This window comes from Protopterus annectens, chromosome 6.part0, assembly GCF_019279795.1.
Source record: "Protopterus annectens isolate FY-2018-M chromosome 6.part0, PAN1.0, whole genome shotgun sequence".
NCBI classification, from domain to species: Eukaryota; Metazoa; Chordata; order Ceratodontiformes; family Protopteridae; genus Protopterus; species Protopterus annectens.
The window spans coordinates 1,936,640,943-1,936,663,759 of NC_056737.1; the positions used below are offsets into that span (position 1 = coordinate 1,936,640,943).

Here is a 22,817-nt window from a genome sequence, read left to right on the forward strand (position 1 = left end):
TGCTGATTTAATTTCCATGATTAGAGGTTCGCAGACCCATCCAGCGAGAGCATCCCAGCCTCCTCCTGATAAAAGGCCCCGGGTTGAACCCTCTGACCCTACTCCTTCTGATGAAGACTCTGAGGGCTCTGTCCACTCTGATAGCCAGGAAGGTCTCTTCCAGACCTATGAGGACTCAGATGCAGAAGATTCCATACCTTCGGCCTCCCCACCCGAGGATATTTCCTTTGGGGAAGTTCTGCACACCATGAGGGAACATTTCAAGTGGCAGGGCCAGGAATATTCTGATTCCAGGGAACGCCTTAGGACTTTCCTTAAGAAGCCTCAGCACAGGCCCTTAGCTATTCCTCCTGTACTTGATGTTCTGGATGATTTGTATTCTGATTCTAGTGCTACCTCTGATACTCTACCTCCTGCTCCAGCCAAGCCAGACAGGTATTACAGGGTCCCTGAAACTCATTCCCATTTATTCAGGGCCCATACTGTTGATTTGGAAACTATTTCACAGGGGCCTAAAGGAGTTTCAGCCTCCATCTCAAAAAATCCTTTACCCTCCAACAGGGAAGCAAGGTCATTAGAGAGATGGGGTAAAAAGGTTTACACTTCCACTACCTTATCTATGAGAGCTTTAAGTTGCCTTTTTCATATGTTCCAATATCAGGATTATCTTTTAGAAGATTTACAAAAAACGCTAGCTTCTCCTGATCCTTTAGACAGGAAGACTTTGCAGGAAGCTGTACATAACACTCAGCAAGTAAGCAGTCACTTCCTGCAGTGTGGATATGATGCACTGGAAGCTTCATGTAGGGCAGCTATGACAGGGGCAGTGATGCGAAGACATGCTTGGTTAAAAGATCAACCTCTACCAGATCATGTAAAAGCAAAGCTTCTGGATGCACCTTTGGAAAAGAACAAGCTTTTTGGTGCAAATGCTAAGGATGTACTAAAGAAGAAAAAGCAAAATCAGTTCAAACTGTAAAGGATTTCCTCCAGGTTCAACCCCCCAGATTCAGTAGGAATTGGCCTTCAAAAAACTGGTCCTTTCCTAATCCAGAAAAGTTTCAAAGGGGTAAGAACAGACGTGGCCGAGGAAGAGGCCAATACAGAGGCCCTTACAGGGGACGTCAATGGCAGCCAGGAAACCAAAGAGGTGACGCAGGGGTTTCTCCTGCCCAACAACCACAATCTCAATGACTTTCCTCTACTACCGCCTACCAGGGAACAACTGGAAGCTCCCTTGGGCAGGAAATTATCTCTGTTTGCAGAAAACTGGCGCAGACTGACAAAGGACAAATGGATTTTGGACATTATAGACCGAGGGTACAGGTTTCATTTTCATACCTTACCAAGAAAACAAGACATGCTAAATCTACCACAACATCAAAGGGCAGAGGCTATCAAGCAAATCTCTCTGCTAACTCAAATGAAAGCAATAGAAAGAGTTCCACAACAAGAACAAGAACAGGGATTTTACTCAAGACTGTTCCTTGTTCCAAGAAAAGAAACTCAATGGAGACCAATACTGGACTTGTCCGCATTAAACACCTTTCTCATAGTACCAAAGTTCAAAATGCTGACTCTACAGCAACTCCTTCCCATGCTGGGCAAGGAGTCGTGGCTGATTACTCTGGACCTCAAGGAGGCATACCTGCATGTCCCTATCAGACACAGTTGCAGAAGATACCTCAGATTTCTTGCAGGGCCAGAGCATTATCAATTCGCAGCATTGCCATTTGGCTTATCTACTGCACCCAGAGTGTTTACAAAATGCCTGGCTTCAGTAATTGCTCATTGCAGGCTCCAGGGTATACAAATTTACCCGTACCTGGACGACTGCCTCATACAAGCGGATGACAAATTGATGTTGACAAAAAATCTGAGATATGTTATACGATTACTTCAAGCTCTGGGATACACAGTCAACTTCCAAAAGTCAAGACTGCAGCCATCCCAGCAAATAATCTTCTTAGGAGCCAAACTAGACACAGCCTCTCAAATGGCTTACCTGACAGAAGACAAGCAAGAGAAGTTAACGCAATACTTCAAAGGTTTAGCAAAACTCGCCCAGATGACTGCAAGGAGAGTCCTACAGGCTCTGGGTTACATGGCATCCTGCATTCTACTGGTTCCATTAGCAAAACTACACATGAGAAAGCTTCAATGGTACCTAAAAAGCGTTTGGCCTCAGCACAGCAACAACTTGGAGACAATCATACCACTCATCCCATGCTTACAAAAGGAATTCCTATGGTGGGCTTCGGTGAGCCAGGAAAACACAGGTTTGTCATTCAAAAAACCACAGATAACACAGACCATGACTACAGACGCCTCAGACCTCGGATGGGGGGCGCACATGGAAGGCAGATGTATACAAGGACAATGGTCTCCAAAGGAAACACATCTGCATATAAATCAAAAGGAAATGCTGGCAGTAATGCATGCTATCGAGGCTTTTCAAAACCAACTCCAGCAAGGTCACTTAATGATACGGACAGACAACACCACTGTGATGTGGTACATAAACAAGCAGGGGGGCACTCACTCTTATCCCCTTTGCAGACTGACAATGCAGCTTTGGGAGAAATCACTGAGTCTAAACATCCAGTTGCAATCACAGTTTGTTCCAGGAAAAGACAATGTGTTGGCGGGCAGCCTAAGCAGGAATTTCACAGATCCACACGAGTGGAGGTTGCATCCGAAGGCTTTCAGACAACTCACCTCGACATGGGGCAAGCCAGAAGTGGACCTATTTGCCTCTCACCTCAATCATCTACTACCAAAATTTTGCACAAGGACATACCATCCAAAGGCTTGGAAAATAGATGCTCTTTCATTCAACTGGAACTCCCTAGCAATCTATGCATTCCCACCTCTGCCACTGATGACCTCAGTATTACTAAAGATCAAAGCAGAGAAGCCCAAGGGAATCATAATAGCTCCGGATTGGCCAAGACAACACTGGTACCCACTACTACGGAGCATATGTCACACCAGGAGGTGGGCCCTACCTCAGTGGCCTCTACTTTTGACTCAGCTCAATTTCGAAACCCTGCATCCAAACCTTCAAACTCTGCAGCTAACAGCCTGGGAGATTCCATAAATACATTCAACTTACCTCTCTCCAAGGAAGGTCAGCGGATACTAACAGAGGCTCGAAGACCATCCACCAGAAAGGTCTGCTTAGCAAAGTGGAAAAGATTCAGCAAATGGAATACCAGCAAAGGGCATGATGCATCATTGCTGAACATCCCACTTATCTTGGAATATTTGGCAGATATGTTACAGAGTGGCCTCTCATATTCGTCAATAAAAATACATGCATCTGCTATTTCAGCCAGATACAACACTGATCCTCTTGTTTTTTCTCACCCCTTACTAAGGCAATTCCTCAGGGGAATCAAGAACATTAAGCCACCAAGAAAGGCCCCAGTGCCAGCCTGGGACCTCAATTTTGTCTTAGAAAAACTGACTCTACCTCCTTTTGAGCCAGCAGCTTCAGTTGACTTGCAATTTCTCTCATGGAAAACAGCCTTCCTGTTGGCAATTACCTCAGCAAGAAGGGTTTCGGAACTACAGGCCCTAATGGCAATACCACCCTTTATTATTTTCCACAGAGACAGGGTTTCATTAAGGACCAACCCTACCTTTATGCCAAAGGTGGTATGTAGGGTTTCTCTAAATCAAGCCATTCATCTGCCTGCCTTCTTCCCCAATCCTGAGAATAAGGGGGAAAGGATTTTACATACCTTGGACATTCATAGACAACTTCGATACTACCTGGACAGAACCAAGGCCAGTAGGAAGTCTGAACAGCTTTTTGCAGCTTACGCCCTTGCAGTCCAAGGAAAAGCAATTTCAAAACAGACTATTTCTAAATGGATTGGACATTGCATCAGATTCTGTTATTCCTTTCATGGAAAGACTGTTCCAGCCTGTGTCAGACCACATTCCACCAGAGCTACAGCCACCTCTACAGCATTTTTAAGAGAGGTGCCTACAAAGGACATTCTAGAAGCTGCTACATGGAGCTCCGTGCATACATTCTCAAAACACTACAATCTCCCCCTATACTCCAGATCCAGAGCAGGCTTTGCTTCGGCAGTCCTGCAGGGTTTGATTGCCACACCATCTCTTTCCTAGAGCATACCTCCTCCCCCAGCTAAGCTATGGTATTCTACCCAGATGTTATGACTGCAGTTGCATTCTTGAAGGACATAGTACAGTTTTGTACCTACCATAAATGTAGATGTCCGAGAGACATGCAACTGCAGTCGGGTTTTCCCTCCCTCCATACCCCTCTATGCTTAGGGTCCACTCCTATCCCTCTCTCTCTCTTAGCTGGGGATATCTGTTATGGTGTATTTGTTTTATTGCTCATGTATTTATTTGGAATCCTGTTTTTGTCTTCCAATTTGATTACAGCCTTCATTGGAGGGCACCTGGCATCTGGGGCAAGAAACACTGAAGAAAATGGTGTCGGCTGATGCTTATATACTCCAGCCGCTCTGACGTCGGAGAGAAATGCGACATCAGCCGACGTCGGACCCAGACTTTGGAATCCGGCCGACCGAGGGCTGCCTGAGGCAGGACAACCCCACATGTTATGACTGCAGTTGCATGTCTCTCGGACATCTACATTTATGGTAGGTACAAAACTGTACTTTTTTTTTTTTATATTTCCCCCTAACGGATTTGTTTGGTTTTCAATTGAATTGTACAAGTTATAGGTCACATTAAAGGTGGGAAAAGTTTTGAAATTATTTATTGTGGTCTCATTTTTTTATATCACAAAAACCTGGCATTTTAACAGGGGGTTGTAAATTTTTATATCCACTGAATATCTAGGCAATTCCAATTGTGTATCACAGCTCAAAAAACATTTCATTAGTTACACCAGTTTGCTCAACTAGTATTTGACAGAGTAGTCTGCAGGGATTTATTTTCAAGTCTGCCAACTCATTACACTCCCAGAAAATATGTCCCCAATTACCTCTTTATTCTCCCTCGTACCTCCAACATTTGCCATTTGAGGAAAAAACTTTGGAGTCTGCTTGGGGCTAAAGATACCAATGTGAACACTTCCAAGAAATAAATCCTATATCGGCTAGACTTTGCATGTTTGGGAGCCATACATATATCCTCCCATTGTTTTTGTGAATTGCTTATCCATTCTCTTTTCCCAATCATTTCTAACCTCCTCTGATTGATTCCTATAGTTATCATGCAGTATTTTATGTGCCTTACTAATTATCTTTTTAAACAGCATTTTGTGCTATGTTTTGTACTAAAAACTCTATCAGTACTGGTCTTTCACTTAGGGATCCGCCTACTCCTTTCTATTTGCCTGTACTCATATCAATCCTTGATGGGAGGGGGGGGCAGTCTCTAGTTTGCAGTCAAAATGTATTGTTGGCCTTTTCCCATTGTATTACCTTTCCTTGTCTAATAATTTGCCTCCAATACTTCAGTTCTTTGCCAGTTTTCCCCAGTAAATTTCAGCCCCCTCTTGCATTTTCTCTGTACCCCTAATTGCAGTCATCCCTTTCAGCAGAATTTCCTTTCTCCATTCCCTTGTTGGCTTAGTTCTTAAAATACTTTCTGATACTTTGAACTTGTCAAGTTAAAAGTTGATGCACAAGTTTTATTGTTAACTTTTACCTTGACAACAATAAACACTTCTACATTGAACTGTATTTTTTTGGGATTTAGTGAGAGGTTACCATTTTGAGACATTGGTTGATTCCTAATATAGTTTTTACATCTCAGGCAGGTTTTACTGCATTGATACCAGGGAATCTTGTTGGCTAGTTTACGTAGGCCCTTGGGCCAATAGCCTAGTACCTACCTATGATAGATTGATTACAAGTTTTAGAACGCTTAACTTGAGATTGACTAATGGATGTTCTTCGTGTTTCACTGTTGCAGTCATCACATTTGGGTTATCTTCTTGCAGTAGCCCTCAGTCAGCTTGATTATCAAAGTCTTCGGTTCTGCGTTGGTTGCTGTCTCATCTTCTGTGACAGCAGGTAGTCAGGGGTATAAAGCATGCAGCTGACGCCATTACATCAGTCTTTCTTGCCGTGCGGTGCCCAAAGCAGAAGCAGTTCGCAAGTACCGGTCGGCCTACTCCTGAAATTTCCGTTTTCAAGTTTCAGAACCGAAGTCTTCAACTAAAGCTAAGTACCCCCATTGGGGAAACTTTTTCTTGCTCTAAACTGATGTCAGTAAAAGTCAATAATTGTATTTCTTGTGATAAGCAAACCCCCTCCCCCTTTGGGGACTAAAGCAATTCAGATGAGCAACATGGTGGTTGTCTGGTATATCAACAAGCAAGGGGAACACTGTCTTATCCTGTGTGCAGAGAGGCCATGAGAGTGTGGGAATGGAATGGGTAATGTCTTCCAGGCGCTTTCTCCTTCTCTTTCTCCCATAGTTTGTTTTTAAAACTAGTCTCAATATTAAGCAAAGTTTTGAAAGCATGCAGTATTCTAAGCTTTCTAACAGCTCCCAAATGAAAGGTACAACTAAGTGTGGAGCCTATGGACAAGGTTGGTATACTCTGGAGGGTGATAGCTTAACATTGGAGAATGATATTAGTTCTCAATTCATTTCATGAAAGGGGATCGTCAATCCAGGGGGGTTGTCTGCTTAGCTAAATGTTTGGTGTGCCCAGCTTTTTATGTGGGTAAAAGGAATATATGAACATTTTTCTCAGATAAATAAGCATAATCTGAATAATGCTTTGTATAAACCTTACATTACTTGCATTAATTTTATCAATTTTAGTTTTGTGATTTCAGAGCAAACTAAGATTAATCCCAGGGGCGGTGGATTAATCCCTAGGTTAGAAGGAAAAGAAATAAAATGACAATTAAGACTGCATGCTTTCCAAACCGCACACCTGAATGGCAGGTGCATACAGGGCCAATGGTGCCCACATCAAATACATCTGCACTACTGACTCTGCTAAATGTAAAGTCAAGTATTATTTGATTTTTTATTTTCCAGTCATTTATATTTATCATTAATTTTTATATTTTAGAAATTTTGTAATTATTATTTATAAATGTTTTGACAGATTTTTACATATTTATATTGCTGAGTGTTTTTTTTTATGCTACTGTGCCTTTGAATGTAGCTTAATTGAACAATTGTTTAGTAAATATAAGACCGTGGCTTCTAGTGTTTTTTTGGTTCTAAAGAAATCCTAATGAGTTTTCACAAAATGCCTGGGCCCTGCCATTGCTTTTTGCAGTTAAAGAAATATTCAGATTTACCCATACTTGGACGACTGCCTAATTCAGGCAGACAAGAAAAGCTGCTCAAGCACCTGGCCTTTGTAAAGGACCTACAGACTTCTCTAGGATACACTATCAACGCAAAGAAATCCAAACCAGATGGCATTCCTTACACCAGAAAAGCAAACTTACCCGACAGCCTATTTCTCTCAACTCAACCATACCCCAGTTATCCACAAGGACAATCCTGCAAGCTCTGGGGTCCATGGCTTCTTGCATTCTACTCATTCCATATGCCAGACTGCATATGAGGAAACTTCACTGGTACCTAAAAAAGCCTTTGGTGTCAACACTCTGAGGGACCAGGAAACTCTTATACCAATGATACCTTGTCTAAGGAAAGATCTCCTCTGGTGGGCAGCAGAATGCCACCACAACAAGGGACTACCCTTCTCGCCACAGACGCATCAGACTATGCCTGAGGTGCACACCTGAATGGCAGGTGCATACAGGGCCAATGGTGCCCACATCAAATACATCTGCACATCAACCAGAAAGAGATATTAGCTGTCCAGCACGCACTGACACCATTCAGACCCCATCTCTACCCAGGGGCTCTACTGATCAAAACAGACAACACCACAGTGATGTGGTATATCAGCAAGCAGAGAGGGACTCACTCCTACCCTCTATGCAGGCTCGCCATGACCATTTGGCACACAACCTCACCCATGCAACTACACATGTTAGCACAATTTCTGCCAGGCTCTCTCAACTCTCTGGCAGACAACTTGAGCAGAAGTCTTGTGCACCCACATGAGTGGCAGCTAAACCAAAGAACCTTCACCCTTATAACTCAGAAATGGGGCACCCTGAAGGTCGACCTCTCTGCTTCCCACTCCAGTCATCAGCTCAGCAAGTTCTGCACCAGGGAGCCTCACTGCAGGGCCTGGAAAGTGGATGCTCTATCCTTCCAGTGGGTCAACCTCTCGGTCTATGCAATCCTGATTGCCCTAGACTGGCCATGCCAGCACTGGTACCCATTACTGTGCAGCCTGTTCCCTCTGCCCCCGTGGCATCTCCATCAGATCCCAACACGGAAGGAGAGTTCATGCATCCCCAATTGCAGACCCTTAATTTGGCAGCCTGGCTTATTCCCTGACCACTGTACAAGCTGCCAATCTCAGTAAACAGGATGTCCTTCAAGGATGCATCTGCAGTCCTAACAAATGGGTTGTCCTGTTGTCAGGCAGCCCTTCGGTCGGCCGGATTCCAAAGTCTGGGTCTGGCCTCGGCTGGTGTCGCACTTCACCCGACGTCATCTCTGCTGGTCTTCGGGTATAAAGGCATCAGCCGACGCCATTTTCCTCAGTCTTTCTTGCCGCGTGGCGCCCGAAGCAGAAGCTGTTCAAGTGCCGGTCGGTCAGATCCAGAGATTACTACTACCGAATACTACTTCGAAGACTTCTAAAAAGCTAAGTACCCCGTTGGGGACTCTTTCTTGCCTCAGCCGATGTCAGAAAAAGTGAATAACTGTTTAACTTGTGGGAAACAAATACCTCATAAAGATTTCCACTCTTACTGCTTGCCTTGTTTAGGCCCAGACCACGACGTAGCAGCCTGTTTAGACTGTGCTTCCTTCAACCGACGAACGCTTAGGCGTCGGTCGGAGTTTGCTGAACAGTTTTTCGGCTCAGATTTTGCGTACATTATGCCGTCGGATCCTCCGACTTCTCAAATTGTTAAGAAACACAAAGAAAAAGACCGACACTCGTGGTCCGTGGTTTCGGCCGAAACCATGGTTAAGCAAACCGCGAGTGTCTCGGTTTCGGCCGAAACCGAGCAAACGGGTCAATCTTCAGCCGAATCCTTGACTACTACCGAGGCTCCTGCTACCCTAGTTGAATCGGCCTCTGAAGTTTTGCCTACTAATGTGGTTTCTCTAGAATTATCGGACACCATCCCTTTGGATGTCTCTACCCCAGCACGTGGTGCTGCTAGGCCTCCTGCAGCCATGTCTATAAAGGCCTTTGCCAGGGCTAAAGCAGCCAAAACTGCTAAGTCTGTGCCTGTTAAGCCCCCCTCTCACAGGCCCAGTTCCAGTTCCCAAATGCTTACTCTGGCAGAGGATCTCATCTCTTTAATAAGGGGATCCCAATCTCACCCAGACAGGGCCTCTCAACCTCCAGAAAAGAGGCCTAGAGCAGAGCCCCCTGAGCCAGTGTCCTCAGATGACTCTTCTGATGATTCAGACAATACAGACCATCCAGAGGCTCCTTTCTCTACTTATGAAGATTCCGATGCTGAAGAATCTATACCTTCTGCCTCTCCACCAGAGGAATTTTCCTTTGGGGAAACCTTACATGCCATGAGAGAGCAATTCCAATGGCAGGGACAAGATTTCTCAGATTCAAGAAAAAGGCTTAGGACCTTTCTACACTTACCGCAACATAGGCCCTTAGCTATACCTCCAGTTCTTCCTGTTGTGGATGATGCATTTAATGATGTTTGCACTGCTCCTGATACTTTACCTCCAGCCCCTGCCAAGCCCGATAGGTTTTACAGGGTGCCGGACACTCATCACCACTTATACAAGGCTCCCCTTGCAGATCCTGAGACTATCTCCCAGGGGCCTAAGGCAGTAGCTTCGACCTCAGCGAAAAACCCTCTCCCTTCTGAAAGGGAATCCAGGTCCTTAGAGAGATGGGGTAAAAAAGTATACACCTCTGCTACTCTCTCAGCTAGAGCTTTGAACTGTCAGTTTCATATGATCCAATACCAAGAGTTTACGCTTGATCAGTTAACTAAGAAACTGTCCTCTGATGATTCCTTAGATTTAGATAAGAAATATGTTTTAGAAATGGTGAATAACATTCAGCAGGTTAGTAACCATTCTTTAAAATGTGGCTATGATGCACTGGAGGCTTCATTTAGATCAGCCATGACTGGCACAGTTATAAGAAGGCATGCATGGTTGAAAGAACAGGTCTTGCTGGATCATGTTAAAGCAAAGCTATTAGATGCTCCTATGGATAAGGCCAGTCTATTTGGTTCTCCTGCCCAGCAAGTAATGAAGAAAATGGAAGAGAAGGCAAAATCTGTACAAACAGTTAAAGATTTCTTACAGGTTCAGCCCCCAAGGTTTAGCAGGAACTGGCCTTCCAAAAATTGGTCCTTTCCAGACTCCTCTAAATCTCATAGAGGTAGGAATAGACGTTCCAGAGGCAGAAATCAATCCAGAGGAGGTGCCTACAGAGGACGCCAGTGGCAAGGCAATAACCAACGAGGCACAGACACAACCACTGCCACTGCAACAGGACAATCACAGTGACTTGGCACTGACACCGCCTACCAGGGAACAAATAGCAGCACCCTTAGGCGGAAAGTTAGCCTTATTTTCAAAAAATTGGCACTATATCACAAGAGACAAGTGGATTTTGCAAACTATAGACCAAGGCTACAGGTTTCATTTCCACACCTTACCAGTAAAAAGAGGAATGCTAAACCTACCACCAAATCAAAAAACAGAAGCTCTAAAACAGATAGCTCAATTAACAAAGATGAGAGCTGTGGAAAGGGTACCACCTACAGAACAGGGCAAAGGATTTTACTCCAGACTCTTCCTAGTACCAAGAAAAGAGAAAAGTTGGAGACCTATTCTCGACCTGTCCGCTTTAAACACATTCATCATTGTTCCAAAATTCAAAATGCTGACCCTACAACAACTTCTTCCCATGCTGGGCAAGGATTGTTGGCTGGTAACTCTAGATCTCAAGGAGGCATACCTGCACGTCCCCATACGACCAAATTGCAGAAGATACCTCAGATTTCTTGCAGGATCAGAGCATTATCAATTCTCAGCATTGCCCTTTGGCTTATCTACTGCGCCCAGAGTATTCACGAAATGTCTGGCATCAGTAATCGCTCATTGCAGGCTACAGGGAATCCAAATTTATCCATACCTGGACGACTGCCTGATACAAGCGGACAACAAAAGCAAGCTGACACAAGACTTACAAAGAGTCATTTGCTTACTACAAGCCCTGGGATACACAGTCAATTTAAAAAAGTCAAGACTGATACCATCCCAAACAAGAACATTCTTGGGTGCAGAATTGGCCACAGTAAAACAGATGGCATTCCTAACTGCAGAAAAACAAGAACAACTCCCTCTTTACTTCTTGGCATTAACAAAGCAGAACAAACTAACAGCAAGGAAAGTACTGCAGGCCTTGGGCTTCATGGCATCATGCATAATCCTGGTCCCCCATGCCAGACTGCATATGAGAAAGCTACAGTGGTATCTAAAGAATTTATGGTCTCAACACAGGCACAGCTTAGAAACCGAAATGCCACTAATCCCATGCCTGAAACAAGAGTTCCTATGGTGGGCTCAAGCATGCCAGTCAAACCCAGGTTTGCCCTTCCACAACATTCAAGCAAGCCAAACCATCACAACGGACGCCTCAGACCTAGGTTGGGGGGCCCACATGCTGGACAAATGCATTCAAGGATTATGGACTCCAGATCAGCTGCACCTGCACATAAATCAAAAAGAAATGCTGGCAGTAAAACTAGCAATCCAGAATTTCAGACCATTCCTCAAAGAAGGCCAATTAATGATAAGGACAGACAACACCACAGTCATGTGGTACATCAACAAACAGGGAGGCACTCATTCATACCCCTATGCCGAATGGCTCTGGACCTATGGAATATGGCTCTGAGCTACAACATTCAGTTACAGGCAATATTTGTACCGGAAAAGAAAACATCCTAGCAGACATGTTAAGCAGAACTACCTTGGATGCTCACGAATGGATGCTACACCCGGACATCTTCAAGGCCATCACAAAGAAATGGGGAATGCCACAAATAGACCTATTCGCATCCCCACTCAATCACCAGCTCAAGAAATTCTGCACAAGGACATACCACCCACTTGCTTGGAAGGTGGACTCTCTATCCTTCAGTTGGAAAGGCCTGACAGCATATGCATTTCCACCTCTTCCTTTGATGCACAAGGTACTACTGAAAATCAAAGAGGAACGTCCAAGGATAATTCTGATAGCTCCAAATTGGCCAAGACAACACTGGTATCCATTGCTGAGGGAGCATGTCTCGGGGGGAGAACGTGGACACTACCCCTGATTCCTTTGATGTTAACTCAGAGCGACTACAATATCATGCATCCAAACCTGAAAACTCTGCAACTGACTGCCTGGAACATTTCATAAGAGCAACTAACCCAGATTTATCCCAAAGGGTTAAAGACATTATCCTTGAGGCCCGCAGACCTTCAACAAGAAGGAACTATGCAGGAAAATGGAAAAGGTTTGTCATTTGGAGTACTGAAAGAGGAAAAGATGTGTCAAAGATAGATATTGCCAACATCCTGGAGTATTTGGCAGAGCTTCTCCATACAGGCCTGTCCTACTCCTCCATCAAGATACATGCATCAGCTATTTCTGCAGAATACAGCTTGATCCCCTGTCTTCTCACATCCTCTACTCAGGCAGTTCCTCAGAGGAATCAAGAATGTAAAACCTCCTAGGAAACCACCATTACCAGCATGGGACTTGAACTTTGTGCTAGAAAAATTGACACTCCCTCCATTCGAACCAGCAGCAACAGCAGATCTTCAACACCTATCCTGGAAAACTGCTTTCCTACTGGCAATTACTTCAGCAAGAAGGGTTTCGGAACTACAGGCCTTAATGGCAGTACAACCCTTCCTAATCTTCCATCAAGATAGTGTCCATGAGAACTAATCCTACATTTATGCCTAAGGTGGTATCCAGAGTGTCTCTAAACCAGGCAATCCACCTACCTTCTTTCCCAATCCACAGAACAGGGGGGAAAGACTGCTGCATACCTTGGATGTATATAGACAGTTGCGCTACTACCTGGACAGAACCAAGGGCAATAGAAAAACTGACCAGCTTCTAGTAGCTTATGCAACAGGAAGGGAAGGAAAAGCAATTTCCAAACAGACAATCTCCAAGTGGATAGGAAATTGCATAAGATTCTGTTACTCCTACCATGGAAAGCAAATTCCACAGAGCATAAGGCCTCATTCTACAAGGGCTACAGCCACTACCACAGCTTTCTTACGAGGAGTGGCTACCAAGGACATTATTGAGGCGGCTACTTGGACCTCCGTGCATACATTTGCCAAGCATTATAACTTACCTCTATACTCTAGATCCCGAGCAGGGTTTGCCACTGCTGTTTTGCAAGGGATCCTAACTACACCATAATTCTTCTTCCTCCTCCCCTAGTTTGGCTATGGTATTCTACCCATTTGTTAGGACTGCAGATGCATCCTTGAAGGACATAGTACAGTTTTGTACCTACCATAAATGTAGATGTCCGAACAGGATAGCATCTGCAGTCAGGATTACCCACCCTCCTTCCCCTCTGTGGTACTCCTAGGGTATTTACCCTCCTAATAGCTAGCTGGGGGGGATCTCTTATGGTGTATTTGTTTGTATATATGTACATACATGCTTATTTTTTGTGTTTGCCTACTACTTTTTTGGAAACATTGGCATTTACCCAAAATTTAGCTTTCCAAGAGGGCAACTGGCATCTGGGGCAAGAAACACTGAGGAAAATGGTGTCGGCTGATGCCTTTATACCCGAAGACCAGCAGAGATGACGTCGGGTGAAGTGCGACACCAGCCGAGGCCAGACCCAGACTTTGGAATCCGGCCGACCGAAGGGCTGCCTGACGACAGGACAACCCATTTGTTAGGACTGCAGATGCTATCCTGTTCGGACATCTACATTTATGGTAGGTACAAAACTGTACTTTCTAGATATTATACGTGAGGCCAGACACCGTAGCACTAGAAAGTCATATGCTGACAAATGGAAAAGGTTTTGCACCTAGGATCCAGGCTAAGGGAGCCGATATGGCACAGCCCTCCCTACCGCTCATCCTGGATTACCTAGCTGACCTACTACACAGTGGTCTATCCTTTTCCTCAATTAAAATTCATGCCCCTGCTATGTCTGCTGATTTCAGGACTGAGCAACCTCTTTTCTCATACCCTCTCATCGAACAGTTCCTAAGAGGGGCTAGCAACTTGAGGCCACCCAGTAGAGCACCTACCCTAGCTTGGGACCTAAACTTTGTGTTGGAGAAACTCACCTTGCCCCTCTTTGAACCAGCAGCTTCAGCAAAGTTAAAGTTTCTCTCATGGAAGGCAGCCTTGCTTCTGGCCATCACTTCAGCAAGAAGAGTATCCGAGTTACAAGCACTAATGGCTGTAGAGCCCTTCATCATTTTCCATGCTGACAGAGTCTCCCTCAGGACTAACCCAACCTTCATGCCAAAACTGGTGTCCAGTGTGGCTCTCAACCAATCCATTCATTTGCCCACCTTTTTCCCTAACCCGCAAAACAAGGGGGAAAGAATACTGTACTCTCTAGATGTGCACAGACAGCTCAGATACTATCTAGACAGGACTAAATCGTTCAGAAAGACCAATCAGTTGTTAGTCAGCTTTGCTGCAGGAGCAGAGGGCAAAGCCATATCCAGACAAACAATTTCCAAATGGATAGCACACTGCATCCATTTCTGCTGCAAGCAACACGGGAAACCTCCCTCTAAGGAGGTCAGGACTCGCTCTACCAGAACAACCTCCACCTCTACAGCTTTCTTCAGAGGAGTCCCCACCAGGGACATCCTGGAGGCTGCAACATGGACATCTGTCCATACCTTCAAACATTATTACCTACCTATCCTCTCCAAATCCAGGGCAGGCTTTGCCACTGCAGTCTTGCAGGGCATCCTAGCCAGCCCCCAGTCTTCTTGAATGCCTCCACCCTTTTCCTCACCTTTGGGAATCGATCCAAGTGTGATGATTGCAGCAGTGAAACATGAAGAACATAGTACAGTTGTGTACACTTATTATAAATGTAGATGTTCAAGTGAATTCACTGTTGCAATCCTGGTTTCCCCCCTCCACCCCCCTTTCTCTCTCTCTCTCTCTCATTGCAAGGAACTTTTTGGTATCTACTGTCTACTGGTGGGGTTCTTCCACCATATCCTGGCTCCCACTTGGGGGCTCCTGACAGGGTAAGAAAAATTGATGTGATGGCATCAGCTGCCTTACTTTACACTACTGATGACCTGATGTCAGTCCTGACGTGACAGCAACTGATGCAGAAATACTTTGCCTCTGGTATTCGGGCCGACTGAAGGCTACCTTGGCAGGGATAACCCAAATGTGGTGACTGCAACATTGAATGCACTCGAACATCTATATTTATGGTAAGTGTACACAACTGTACTTTTTAAATTTTTAGAAGGACTCTGCCAAGATCATTGTGATGACTCCATTTTTTGGAAATGGCCAATGGCGATTACCACAAGCTTCCTGATGGACTGGACCTACGCATATAAGAAGGGGTGTTTCATCCCAACTTGAAACAACTGCAACGAAGTTGATAAAGTATTATTAATATCTTTTAGGCACTTTTCTGAGGACATGCAGCAAGTATTAAAGGAGACAAGAAAACCTGCTAGTAGGAAATCAAATATTAGCAAATAGAGAAGATTTTCAAGTTGGTGTCAAGACAAGAATCCGGGCCCTTTTAAGTCTTGTGTTTCTCTGATTCTCCATTTCTTTTTGTGAGCTATCCTTTGGCCTATCTTACTCCTCCAAGGCAAACTGGCCATTTCAGCATGTCTATCCTCGTCTCCTTCTCTTTCAATATATTCACGTCAAAATGTTTTTAAAAGTGGTGTTTTATACCAAGTCTCCTGGAAAACAGATGTTTCCTCCTTGGGATCTTAATTTTGTCTTGGATAAATTAGCTCTTCTCCCTTGGAACCAGCTCATCAGTTTGACTTGAAGTTCTTAACATGGAAGACAGTTTTGTTGATTGTTCTGATTTCTGCAAGAAGAGTATCAGAGTTGCAAGCTGTTATGGTGGATCACCTTAAATAATTTGCCACAAAACCGAGGTTTCCTTAAGAACTAATAATTTATGTTTAAAGTAGTACGAGTTTACTTTGAGCCAAGTAATCCATCTCCCTGTCTGCTTTACAGAACCTAAAAACAAGGGAGAAAAGGCACTCCCTACTTTGGGACCCAGAGACTCCCCAGACTCTGGAATAGATTGCCCATACATGTCAAGCAGAGTGCCTCTTTGGACCTCTTCAAGAGGAACCTTGACGTTTGGATGGGAGAAAGGAAATTCACCCCAGGGATCACGTCAGTCGCCCTGCTAGACAGGGGTCCAGGAAAGTAAATAATGTGGGAAGAAATAGCCAGGGAATTATTATGGCTAGGCTTGTATAGGCCCTAGGGCTGATAGCCTAGTACCAACCTATGAACCTATGGATGTCCACAGACAACTCGTGTATCATCTTGACAGAACTAAAACTTTCAGGAACTCTGATCAGTTGTTCATTTCTTGTGAATGTAAGAAACATTATTTACAACTAGTGTCAAAGCATAGTTCTCAAATGTTTGCTTCATATTTTTGTTTTGTTTTTCTCACCACAGCAAGCAATTCTAGACAGGACTGAAACCTATTCTGGCAGGGACTTGGCTTCATGTGTGACTTTGGAAATGGTTCGAGTCTAGATGAATTTTAAAAGCCGCAGCTTGGTCCTCTGTATGTACCTTTACAAAGCACTACACTTCTCCAGGTCTAGGGCAGGCTTTGCTGGGACCATTCTCCAGGGGCTCCTAGACCTTCATCCTTCCTCTCCCAGTTAGTTTATGCTATGTTAGTGTGCCCATATAGCTAAGACTACTGCAGCAGTGATCAATATGATGACCATAGCAGCAATGTGTATATAACTTACAATAACCATAGATGTTTCAGTGATCACTGCTGAAGTAGGCTCTCCCTCCGTTTCCCAATTTTTTGTTTGTTGTTGCTGCTAGGGTGAGGATCTCTGTGTATTTTTCTAGCATTGACCTTTTCAGGGCTCTAGCCCCTCTCTCAATCTGTCTCTCTCATTTGGCATGCAAGCATCAAAGGGCTTGGCCCCTAAACCACTCTCTTTCTTTAGCTTTGTTCACGTTGATTAACAGTTTGGGTGCATATAATGTGTCCTTAAGCTTTAGAAGCTGACCAGCTATTGTGTCCTGTTTAAAATATGACCCATAAGGCTATGCAGCAGTCAGCATTCAAACATCTGCTGTTATGGAATGGTTACTTACACAATTGTACTTTTAGCATGAAGTATGATTTGTAAGTATTGCACTTTTTCTGAGTTACTGTGTTGAATTCCATTTGTTTTCTATGTTGTCTGTGCTGGATGCTCTGGAATTTGGGGGAAAAACTGCCTTGATACATTATTTTGTGATGCTGTTCTCATATAATAGAATTCATTTCTTAATTTGTACACTTTGATATTCTGAGTTTGTGCTGTAGAATTTATTTTATTCTGTTACATTCCTTTAGGCCTATACTAGTGTATCCAAGGCTTCACTGAGTCTTGCCGATCATAAAGAACTTGGAAAGATGATGAACACAATCATTTTCCATACCAAAATGGTGGACTCTCTGGTGGAGATGCTAGTAGAAACTTCAGATCTTTCCATTTTCTGGTAGGTTGCACAACTAAAGCATTTCACAAATGTTTGTATTTGATTTTACTTTACAATTTGATAATCAGGTCAGCGAACTGGTCTGCTGACCCTTTTAAGCCACAACTTTGTTACTAAGTACTGTAAGGACAAGAGCTTAGAAAATGTGTAATAGTATCACGTTGTTTAATTTTACAATTTAGCTGATAATTTTGACTAAATTGTGAAGTCATTTAGTATTTTAAACAGTATTTGCAGTATGTATGTACATTGATTTTTTTTTTCACATTAATGTATGTACCGCCTTGAAGTTATAATACAGGCAGGAGCGGCCTTAGATCAACTGGTGCCCTAGGCAAAAGGGCTCCGCAGCACCCCATCACCACACCATCCGGTGCCCCCATCCTGGTCTACCTACATCAAATAAATACTGTAAATGTTCCCCTGCTAGAGCGGCGCCCTAGGCGGCTGCCTAGTTGGCCTAGGCCTAAGGCCAGCTATGAATACAGGAGTTATCCTTAAGACTTAGAGTTAACCAGTGCAAGGCAGTTGCATTTAGCTTTGTTTATCAGATGCTGCTTGAGATTTATTTTGGAAGAGTTAGCCGAGTTTTGTGTTTTAACATCTTGAGGTAGTATATTCCACGTTGAGTGTACTTTCCTAGAGAAAGCTTTTTCTCCATTATTGAGCTTAAATTTAGGTCAAAGAAGTGTGAGGTTATCTTCCTTGGATGTTCCTTAGTGAGTAGGTTTGTTTTTTTATTTGAAGCTTTCTTTTTCGAGGGCACGGGGCAGTAACCTACTGATAGTGGAAAAGTAGATATACTTGTAATGGAGAGTCATTTAACTTTTTCTGGAAGGAAGCAATGATGACCGTTTGCATCTGCTAGCAAAACAACTCTGAATATTTTATTTTCTGCTACTTGGGATCTTTGTATATTTTGTGTGGAGTGAAAGATAATTAGTGGTAGTGCATATTCCAGCTTGAGTATTAGGATGTTGCTGGCTATGGCCATGTGTGCTGCAGGGGAGAGAAGATGGGAAATATAGTAACACAATTTTATCTGTTTCAGTATATTGTGATATTGTCAGTATGATGATTAAAGTTTAGTAGGGGTCAAGTATTGTGCTTAGATATTTTAGCTTCATGACATTAGAAATTCAGTTTTTTTAATGTTTGTTATGGGAATATATTAATACTACCCACAATATGTAAACTACACTTCCATTGAAATATAGAGATCACTGTATTTCATGTTTGTAAAAGTTTTCATTTTGTGCAATTGTTTTCATCTTTGTAAAAAAAATTTTTGTGCGTGTGCCCCTCTACTGAAAATGGGATGTTCTTCGTGTTTCACTGTTGCAGTCAATACATTTGGGTTATCTGCTTGCAGGTAGCCCTCAGACGGCCAGAATAACAGTCTTGGGTCCTGCGTTGGTTGCTGTCCCTTCTTACAGGTCGTCAGGGGTATAAAACATGCAGCCGACACCATTACATCAGTCTTTCTTGCCGTGCGGTGCCCGAAGCAGAAGCGGTTCGCAAGTGCCAGTCGGCCTACTCCTGAAATTTTCATTTTCCAGTTTCAGAACCAAAGTCTTCAACTAAAGCTAAGTAAGTACCCAAAAACCAAAGGTTCACTTGGAGAACCAAATAAGGGTGCCAAGACCACAATGTATAAAAGTCAAATAGTTTAATCAAAAACAGCGATTAAACTATTTGACTTTTATACATTGTGGTCTTGGCGCCCTTATTTGGTTCTCCAAGTGAACCTTTGGTTTTTGGTTGCAGTTTCTATTGGTTCGCTTTCATCTCCTTTGTTGGAAGCTAAGTACCCCTTTGGGGAAACTTTTTCTTGCTCCTTACCGATGTCAGTAAAAGTTAATAATTGCATTAATTGTGGAAAGCAAATACCTCATAAAGATTTTCAGTCGTACTGTATTCCTTGCCTAGGCCCTGACCCCGACGTACCTTGCTGTCGGTTTTTTGCTTTATTTAATCAGCGCACTATCCGTCGTCTGTATATTTTAGCCTCTAAATATTTCGGTTCTCGGTTTAATTATCCAGAAATGCCGTCGGTTAGCCATCCAACTGCCGGGATTCTGAAAAAACGCAAAGATAAAGACAGAGGCAGGCTGCCAAGGTCCAAAACTGTCGACAACGCTTCTCCTAAGCCAGTTCGGTACTCGGTGAGGTGCTTTCACAGCCCCTGATACCCGCTACTTTTGATTCGCAGTCCTCTACTGAGACCCATTCGGAGTCCGGTATGCCACGAGATGCTTCAACTATGGAACCCGCGGATGTCTCTACCTTGGATGGATCTGGAGCCGCTGTGCAGTCACCGGCTTCTGAGGGTGTATTCAGGCATACGGATTTGCATATTAAACCGATGCCGCTTTCTGTACTTAAGCCTAAATCTCGATCCATGCCTAAAAAAATGACGCCCAGGCTTCTATGCCTAAAAAACAAATGATAAGAATGGCTGAAGATCTAATAACTCTAATAAGGGTAGCCAACCCCTCCCACCCCCTTCTAAGAGGCATAGGACTGACGTTGATTATGAATCTTCTGAGCAGGACTCTGTTGTTTCTGATTATTCTGATTATCTGGATTTGCCCTTATCTACTTATGAAGATTCTGATGCAGAGGACTCCATTCCCTCTGCTTCCCCTCCTGAGGATTTTTCTTTTGGGGCAAACTTACATACTCTAAGGGAGCATTTCCACTGGGAAAGCCAGAATTTTTCTGATTCAAAAAAGAGGCTTAGGGATTTCCTTCTGCCTCAGCATAGGCCTTCAGCTGTTCCTCCTGTACTAGGCATTGTTGATGATGCTTTTTCGGAATCTAGTTTGTCCCCTGATTCCCTGCCTCCTGCTCCCATAAAACCTGACATACTACAGGGTCCCTGAGTCCCACAAGTTCCTTTTTAAAAATCCTATTGCATATCCAGAGACTATTTCACAGGGACCCAAGGGCATTAAGGCTTCTACTGCTAAAAATCCTACCCCTTCCGATAGAGACTCCAGGGCGCTGTATAGATGCGGTAAGGAGGTTTACATTTCTGCAACATTGGTTATTAGGGCTTTAAACTTTCAGTTTCATATGTTAAAGTATCAGCAACATGTTATTCGACTGCTTAAACAGAAAATGATGTTGATTCCTGACTGTGTGGAAAATAAAGAATTACAGGATTTAATGCATTCTGCTGAAAAAGTTGGAAAACAATGCATTCTGCTGAAAAAGTTGGAAAACATACTTTGCAATGTGGTTTTGGTTCATTAGAGGCCTCTTGCAGGGCTGCTGTTACTGGGTCTGTGCTCAGAAGGCATGCTTGGCTTAAGGAGCAATCTTTGCCTGATCATGTTAAAGCTAAATTGTTGGATGCTCCTTTAAATCAGGACCGCCTGTTTGGCAACAAGGCTGAGGAAGTCCTTAAAAAGATGGAAGATAAAGCTAAATCTATGCAAACTGTTAAAGATTTTTTACAAGTTCAGCCTCCTAGAATTAGTAGACCTGGCCCTCTAAGATTGGTCCTTTCCAGCCCCTTCCAGGTCTTCTCAAGCCAAACCTAAACACAGCAAAAACCTCAGGTTTCAGTCCCAGGGGACACACAGAACTAAGCAGTGGGGGGCCTCCACTTCCAAATCTGGGAATAATAAGACTTCCCCTATGGTAAACTGTCTCAATTACATCCTTTTAAAATTTGCAAGCAGTTATCAACTGACTGCCCCTTTGGGGGGAAAGATTGCTCTTCATGCAAAGAATTGGGAACTCATTACCCAGGACAAATGGGTTTTAAATATAGTGTTCCAGGGATACAGATTTCACTTCCACAAATTGCCAACACCAAGTGGGTAGCCGGACCTATCCCCAAATCAGTGGGCAGAGGCCCTAAAACAAGTACTTTCTCTCTCAAGCATGGGGGCTATTCAACTGGTACCAGAAGAGGAAAAGGGGCAAGGTTTCTACTCGAGACTTTTCCTGGTACCCAGAAAAGACAATTCATGGCGTCCTGTCCTGGACCTGACTACTCTAAACACCTTTTTGGAGATTCCAAAATTCAAGATGCTGACTTCACCAATTACTTCCTATGCTAGGCAAGGATGCCTGGTTGGCAACACTAGATTTAAAAGAAGCAAACCTGCACATCCCAATCAGGGAATCTTGCAGAAGATACCTACGCTTCAAAACAGGCTACACACTCTATCAGTTCTCTGCACTTCACTTTGGCTTATCTACTGCGCCCAGGGTATTCACAAAGTGCCTAGCTCCAGTTATTGCATTTTGCAGGCAAAGAAATATTCAAATTTACCCATACCTGGACGATTGTCTAATTCAGGCAGAAAGCCAGGACATACTTTTGAATCATCTAACCTTTGTACAGAGGATTCTAACTTGTCTGGGGTCCACCATAAACGAAAAGAAATCACACCTGGTACCTTGTCAACAAATTATATTCCTGGGAGTAAGCTTGAATACAACTTTCCAGATGGCTTACCTCACGCCAGAGAAACAAATTCATTTGACAACCTACTTCAAACAAGTGGCCACAAAAACCCTGCTATCTGCAAGACAAATACTGCAAGCCTTGGGGTTCATGGCCTCCTGCATTTTTCTAATTCCATATGCAAGACTGCATATGAGGAAACTACAGTGATATCTAAAAAAAAGCTATGGTGTCAACATTCTCAAGACCTAGAAACAATGATTCCTATCATAGCTTGCCTACCCCTAGAGTTCCTTTGGTGGGCAGAGGCCTGCCACCAAAACAAGGGACTACCTTTCACACCACCCCCTGCCGCCAAACCCTAACAACAGATGCATCAGACTATGCATGGGGGGCTCACCTGGCAGGGAAGTGCATTCAGGGCAAATGGAACCCAAGTCAAATGCACCTGCATATCAATCAAAAAGAAATGTTAGCTTTACAGAATGCTCTGTCAGCCTTCAAGGACCACTTTCTTCCAGGACAACTAATGGTACGGACAGACAACACCAGTGTTATGTGGTACATAAACAAGCAGGG

The 22,817-nt window shown here is 43.7% G+C and overlaps 1 protein-coding gene across 4 annotated transcripts in view; it reads left to right on the forward strand.

Moving 5' to 3' along the window:
• The window catches only part of NCKAP1 (NCK associated protein 1), a gene marked incomplete in the record, with an annotated part of 2,707,503 nt that overhangs the window by 1,212,393 nt on the left and 1,472,293 nt on the right, over positions 1–22,817 (forward strand). For all 4 annotated transcript variants that reach the window (XM_044075245.1, XM_044075246.1, XM_044075247.1 and 1 more), the window contains 1 exon segment: positions 17,670–17,815. In XM_044075245.1, the coding sequence (XP_043931180.1) occupies positions 17,670–17,815 (146 nt within the window).